General features: G+C 32.0%; 1 protein-coding gene across 1 annotated transcript; it reads right to left on the bottom strand.

The window, feature by feature from the left end:
- Positions 1–2,251: 2,251 nt before the first annotated feature.
- Positions 2,252–6,996, bottom strand: LOC130732169 (probable glycosyltransferase At5g25310). The gene is made up of 4 exons (XM_057584276.1): positions 6,741–6,996; positions 6,322–6,497; positions 4,066–4,414; positions 2,252–3,203 (listed from the first exon to the last, which is right to left on the bottom strand). Exons 1-4 carry the CDS (start codon positions 6,939–6,941, stop codon positions 2,523–2,525), a joined length of 1,407 nt encoding a protein of 468 aa, XP_057440259.1. The 5' UTR covers positions 6,942–6,996; the 3' UTR covers positions 2,252–2,522.
- Positions 6,997–7,471: the final 475 nt, after the last annotated feature.

Below are 7,471 nucleotides of genomic sequence, written 5' to 3'. Positions count from 1 at the left end.
GGACTTTGATAATGACGTTATTTGGAGTACATTATATGATTTACTGCCAACATTGGGTTTGTATAATAACCATCATATTTCTGTATTGATGGCTTGAAGCTATACTTGGTTTATGAATATCAGTAATGTTTCTTTCCTTCAAAGTAAATATAAATGATCTTTTTATGTTGTAACTTTTCATGTTTATAGAACTCCTAGTAGGGTTAATATTGTCTATTTCTTTGTAGAATCCATTATTTCCATTTAACTTTTAGGTATTCTAACTTCCAGATATGTAACGGAGTTTGAGAATCGCATTGAATTCCATTTGGTTTTATAAATCATGATTTTAATTTGTTGTTAATCAGAATCCTTTCCAATAAGCCACAAATTGTAGTTTTTTTTGTAAGTTAAATATTATTGAATTTTAAGTAAAGAGAGTTACTTCAACCGAATACACAAAGGATATGATAGAAAAGTAGTAAAAAGATGTACAAAGAGCCAAAACAGGCCCCATAAAAAAAATCTATATATATAAGTAAAGCACACTTGAACCATTACATTAAATACATTAGTAAATATTGCATGTATTATAATGCATTAAGTAACAACAAATTATCTTTGTAATAAATATATTAAATAATAAGATTAAAAACTGAAAAAAAAATTGTATTATCAAAGCTATTCAACAACCTACATTAAATATTCACAAAAATACCTATATTAAATAATAATAGTTATAATTTTAAAAAATAACTTGAGTTGATAAAATAGATTTAAAATTAATTAAATTAGAAGATATATATTAAATATGCTATGCATGTCATGTTAGTTATAAAAAATAATAGAATAATTTAATTTAATTTAATTTATTTGTCAAAATAGTTTAATTTTAAAAATTTTAGTCGATAATAGTTATAATTTTGATTTAAAATATGTTTTCTAATAATATTTAATATGATTTTATAACTTCCTATGAGGTTTATCATTGTTGCACTCATCTACAATAAACTAAAAATGTAGTATGAAATGAAGTATTTAATAAACTTCCTAAAGGAAATTATATTTGATATAGCTACAATATTTCTTCATTGATAAAAAATAATAATTATTCTTAACCAACTTTCGCTTTTGCACCTTATTATGGTACACGAGTTTAAGAATCTTTTTAACTAAGTTCTTATAATTTATTTGTGTTGACCACATGTATCCTCTAATGAAAGAATATGTTCTACTCAAGTGTAGTGAAAGTTAAAGGTCTATTATAAAGTGCATTCATTAAGGAAGGAATCTCTCAGAGATCCAAAGAGTTAATTTTAACAATTGTAATAGACATTTATTATTAGGTTGAACGATTTTTTATTTCAAATTGTCTTATGAGATTTTGTAATTTTTTACTTTCTATAAAACTATAAAAATTTATCGAATAAGATAAATTATCTTAATTCATAATTAAGTTAAAAAATATATGCTCTTACAAACTGCATATTAACTAATAAAATACTCACTATGAAATAAATAGTATATTTTTTATGTGTCACTAAGAATATGTTTCGACATTAAACTTTCCTTAGCACACTTCCCATAAAGTTTCAACTGAAAACACTACTTTTATTGCCAAAACATGAAAGCAAGAGGTAAATACTACTTTATAAAAGTCTTTTTACTTTTATATATGATTTTACACAAACACATACTGAATTATTGAGCTCTAATTATATATTTTCATCATTTTACTTAATATTGAGAGTGCATTACTATTTAAACATATAATCACCAAATAAGTTGAAAACAATTTTTATTAAAGAAACATAAAATATAAAATATGTTCTTTAATATACTAAAAAATTAACCCAAGAGGGGTAGCTCAGTTGGCAACGCAGACTGAGTGTGTGTGAAGAGCCCTCGGGTTCGATCCCCACAGAATAAACTATAGGGGAGGGATGAAAAACCTTAATTGTGACTATATCTCGAATCTGTCGCTATATCCAAAGGGTGACCGGTACCAAATGTTTATACAAAAAAAAACCTAGAAAATTAGTGCACAATAAATTTTTTATTGAACTTCATTAATGTAATTATATTACATATGTTTATCATATTCTTAATTATCTACTATTCAATAATTTTTCATATTACATAAATTATTTTTACAAATAATAGACACATAACTTAAAAACAAACCCGTGCACGCACGGGTTTAATTTCTAGTAAGTTGTAACACTCATCAAAGAATTAATTCCCACATTGATCCATTTCATCTCATATCAGTAGAGTAGAATAACCTGCAGAGCCAGTTTCCAAGCCAGCATTGGTCTTGGAATTCATCTTCCAATGGAAACAATTATGGGACTCAGAGATGTAAATAAGTTTCAATTAATTTGTCATTTTTATAGTTATAGAGATAAATTTGAATACTCAAAAGAAATCCTATTTTTACACACATTTTCTACAACTTCTTATACAAGCATATGAGAGGGATAGAAATAAGGGAGGGTGAAATGAGTGTGAGTAATGGCACTATACTATATACTTGATCATGTCTAAGTATAAAAGTACCTGAGTTGTATATTCAATCTCCTCAGCCATATAGAGTGCAAGATCATGTGAAAAACATCAAATCTTTTAGCAGGCTGATTCAGAGTAAAATGTTTCCTGACAGCTCTCACTCCCTGCTTGAGCTTCCAGTACTCGCTCTCTGGAATTGCACTGAGAATCTCTTTTAGCCTTGGAATATCTGAAACATTAATCTGCACTGAAAACGCATCCCATTGCAGAACATCACTGAAAGGCAACACAAAATGCTCTGATAGGATCACCGGCACGCACTCGGCGTAAATTGACTCCACAATTCTCGGGCTAGCCACTTCAAACCCGCTTGGACAAAGGCAGAACTTGGATGTGAGCATGAAGGAATAGTAGTCTAGGCCTTTTGGGAGATACTCATGGACTTGCATAATATCATTGTCTCTGTTTTTCCAGTGGTGGAGCAGAGTGGAGCGGATTGAGCCGTGCTCGCCGCCCGCAAAGAAGGCGAGATAGGGGCGTGGGGCGCTGTCAGGCGGAGGTGACAGGAGTTTAGAGTTCACTTCACCACCATATAGGTGGATTTCTGGCAAAGTTACATCCTTTTGAGGATTGAAACCTTCAGAAGTGTTGGCATTGCACAAGACCCGGATTGAGGTATTGTAAAGGAAAGGATCGCCCCTTGATGCATGAGGGCCCTGCATATAGCATATAGCATAGATAAGTGAGAACAAAATCTGTTTTGTAAATTATTCAAAAGAATCCTATTATTAAACAGCCCAATAGCATGGACACCCATGTAAAACACCTAAGTAGAGTATCTACAAAACATTTTGGTTACGTTCACAATTTATAGAAATCTATTGGCTCTATACACACAAAGAAAGAAAGCAGAGAAAAGAGAAAAATAATGAATGTGAGATATGATGTAATGTGATAAGAAGTGAGAGATAAAATTTATAGGTACAGTGCTTTATGAATTAAGACTATTTAAATTTTTTTTATCTCTACACTGTACATTTTTCAATTTTTTTCTCCTCCTTACATGTATCAAAGTAGGGAAACTTAACACCCAAAAGGCCAAAACTCACTCACACTAGATAGAAATGGAAAAAAGTTGGAAGTAAAAGATATGATTGTTGATTGTATTATGTGAAAAAATACTTTCATGTTTTTGATATGTTTGAAATTTTGTCTCTATTATTTATGAAATAATTATAGGTGAAACCCTTTAAATTTTGTGAAAAGAGATGTAGATATTAGATAAAGTTTTACTTGACATTTTGCATGTGCCTTATATGATTAAAGTACTTAATACTCTCACCTAATATATGAAAAGGTTATAATCCTCTGGTGATGTATTACAAAAGAAAAATAAAAGAGAGAAAGGTAAATTGTGTAGAAATGTGATGAAAAAGAAACTAGTTATGATTTATGAATGAATGAAAAGCCTTAATAAACACTCATACAATTTTACACAAAGCATGAATATTGTGTTGTGATTTTGTAAATCAGCATCAACCTCAAACAGGGCGTAAGGAAAAAGGGAAGGGAACATACCCAATCATGACAAGCGAGCATAAAGTGATCAGCACCATGAGTTCTGTTCCAGAAAGGGTGCCTCGTGGAAATCCCTCTCACATAATCAGCGACAAACCGCTGTATAGGAGTGACGTCGTAATTGGCTATGTAGAGATACTTGACCATCCATGTGACGCTGAATGGGAAATAGTAAACGTGAGCTGCGTTAGGGTCATATGTCCTGAACCTTCCAACTTCGTGTTCCATCTGATGGAGGAACCTCCCTTCAATCGAGTATAGGTCCTTGCAAGGGCCATCGTGAACAATTGGCAGGTCCCCATCTGGGTATACGTACACCTTGAATACCTTCTCCATCTCCAAGTAGCTCCTGCAAATAAGCACATGGTAATGAAGGTTGTATAAGAAAGTAACTGTTGTATTCCCTTTTCCCCAAAACATTCTGAAACTTTCCAGCAGAAATTATGGAACAACATGGTCCTGTGTGTCAGGCAGTACTTCGAGTATGGCTAATGAAAAGGCATTGAGGCAGCAAGATATGAAAAGTAAACCAGATTTTATACCTCTAACAATGTATTCACTTATTCTTCATCTCATTTTTTTATTTATATATATCTTCCTCTCACATTATATTTCTCTTCTAAATTTGGGATTGGGAGTACGTACACACTACAGTTTGCCTAAATATATTTTTCCAAAATAAAAGTAATGGTTTCTATCATAGTAATAACTAGTATAACACACTTGAGACTCATTTTTTACTTTCCATCTCTCTTTTCGACCACATTCTATTTATCACTTATCACTTTTCTCTTTAATCCCCTTTCTCTCTAATTATCGGTGGAAATAATGTGTCAACCAAACATAAGACCCATTATCATATGTGCAGTGGAGGAAATCAAATTGGGCCAACAAAGCCCAATATCAAGTGTGTGAGATCAACTTCCTTAGCTATGCTATCATCATAATGGGAAACTTACTGTTTAAATTATTAGGTGACTTATGACACAGGCAATGTGTACTATAATGCTCACAATTTTTCTAAAAGTCATTTCATTTTATAAAGTGTGCGAGTTTGGAGAGACTTACGTTTAAAGTAAGTGGCCTCTCCCACATTTTAAGTTTGAAATAACTTTTTTCATTATTAAATTATCACATACTACCCATTCATTCCTCTCTTCACTCCCTGGCTTTTTTTTTATGTTATGTTTATTTTAGTACTTTTATCTCAATAAATTAAATGATTTCTATTTAAAACTTTTTAAAATTTTGAAATATTCACACTCATTTTCTCTTTTATACTAATTTCATTTTTCTTTTTTCTTTACATTGGATCATATAATATATCAAGTTTTGATATATTTGCACTCACTTTCTCTTCCACCTTATATTCAATACTTTCTCTTATTATTTCTTTCTTATTTTCTCATCACATAATCTATCATATTTTTTAATTTGTCTCTCTTCTAGACTTGGTGTAGCTAATTGGGGGTTAACAAACCATTTTCCTATCACATCTCCCTTTTATTTCTTTATCACTCCACATGGAGCTAGAAATGAGATGTGAATAAAACATTAATTTTTTTAATTTTACTTTCATAACACACTTCTATAAAAAAATTATTCTATAAATAGGGTAACTCTTGGGATAAAATTATATCGCTAATACAAACTAACTAAAAATGTTCAGAAAGATTCGAACTCATTCACCTATGGAGATATAACAAATCACTTCTTTATACGAATCCAAAAGATTTACTTCATGATGTTAATGGATTTGGGCCAGAAATCAGACACGCCATCATACTAGGCTTAATAAGCTGCAAACTCAGTTAATCATGATTTGGAAACTTAGCTTACTATGATTTCACTAATTCACAACAAGATTATAAACAAAAGAGAAATCATATGAGTCTCTTTGGGGGGTGACCACATGGCATTAGCACAAACAAGGTCACGATAAAAGTGATACTACACGCAGCAAAAAGGGTCTTTTTCTACAAGTTTGTATCATTGTAATGAGTACATACAACTCTGAAAGCGAATGAATGCGGGCGCACTTAATTTTCCTACTCCTAGCTCTAGCTATAGCTATCTTCCATTACAAGAAAAACAGAAATCATCGATAACATGCAATGGTGCCACAAAAAAGCACATTTATACGGTGACGGTGACTTATAAGCAAAGCACTGAATAATAATATTTCCATTATCATCAATTATCAATATTAATAATGTGGAAATTAATTCAAAATGTGGAAGATATTAAGATAATTACCGGTAAAATAATCGCGGGTTACGATAAACAGATCCAGTTGGGAAGTTATCGTCGTCGTTACGATAAGATAGAACGGTTCTGTTATCTCGTAACACCACCCTCCGCATTGAAGCTCTTGCTCGTGCTAGTTCTTCTTCTCGCTTTTCTCTCTTCCTCTTCACATTTTCCCCTTTCCTCTGTCAACAATATGCAATTAATATTAATTAATTCTCTCATTCCGATCGATCCACACACTCGATTAATTACATAAAACATGATCAGTACAGAGTAATTATATACATTTATGGAAACAAATTAAATTAAACTAAACTAACACCGACCGATCGATAATTGAAAATTCGAAATCACTGTTTCATCAGTTTAATTAATTTTGTGTAAGATCAACGGTGAGAGAATAGAAATTAGTTACGACGACGTACGGTTACGGCGGTGGTGTTTGAGTGAGCACCGGCACCGGCGGCGTTTCCAACAGCACGGAGGTGATTCTCGCCGGAAACCTTTGTTTTGAGGAGGTGAGGTGGCTTCAACTGCGATGGATGAAGCACGGTGTAAACGACGGCGAACGATGCGAGAAAGAGTAACAGAGTTGCACAGAAGAAGCGTCGATGAGGAATCTCCATTTTCTTTTCTGTGAAAATTTGGAGGGAATGTGAGGAAGTGATAGAGAGATTTGGAGGGAGGTATGTATATGAATGATCAAAGTAACAAACACTGCTTTGTATATCACTCTGTTTTTCAGAAAGTGTGGTGCTGTCATGACGGATTTGACCCTGTGTATAATGATGAAATGACTATCTTGACCTTGATGGGAGAGAACAACGAGCGTGACCAGTGACGTGTTTTGTTATGAAGTTGGTGATAACTGAATTTCCCGCCAAATACCGCAAGGAACTGTGTTTGTTTTTGAGCAAATTTTACCGGAGAGTAAATCTTATCTTCATATATTTTGTTTTACTCCGGTGAATTTCACGATTGTTTGTTTCTATATTTTTTTAAAAATAACGCACCTACAGATTTAAACTGATTTTAAGATAAAAAAATTAATCCAATCAAAATTTAAATAATTTACTTAGAAAATAATAATGTAAAATAGCTTTTCAATTCAAAATTAATAATGAAAAAATTCAATCCAATTTTCTAGCTGTGTAAG

This window comes from Lotus japonicus, chromosome 1 (assembly GCF_012489685.1).
Source record: "Lotus japonicus ecotype B-129 chromosome 1, LjGifu_v1.2".
Taxonomy (NCBI): domain Eukaryota; kingdom Viridiplantae; phylum Streptophyta; class Magnoliopsida; order Fabales; family Fabaceae; genus Lotus; species Lotus japonicus.
Note: the sequence above shows the minus strand (reverse complement) of the source record. Positions and strands in the feature narration are given on the sequence as shown.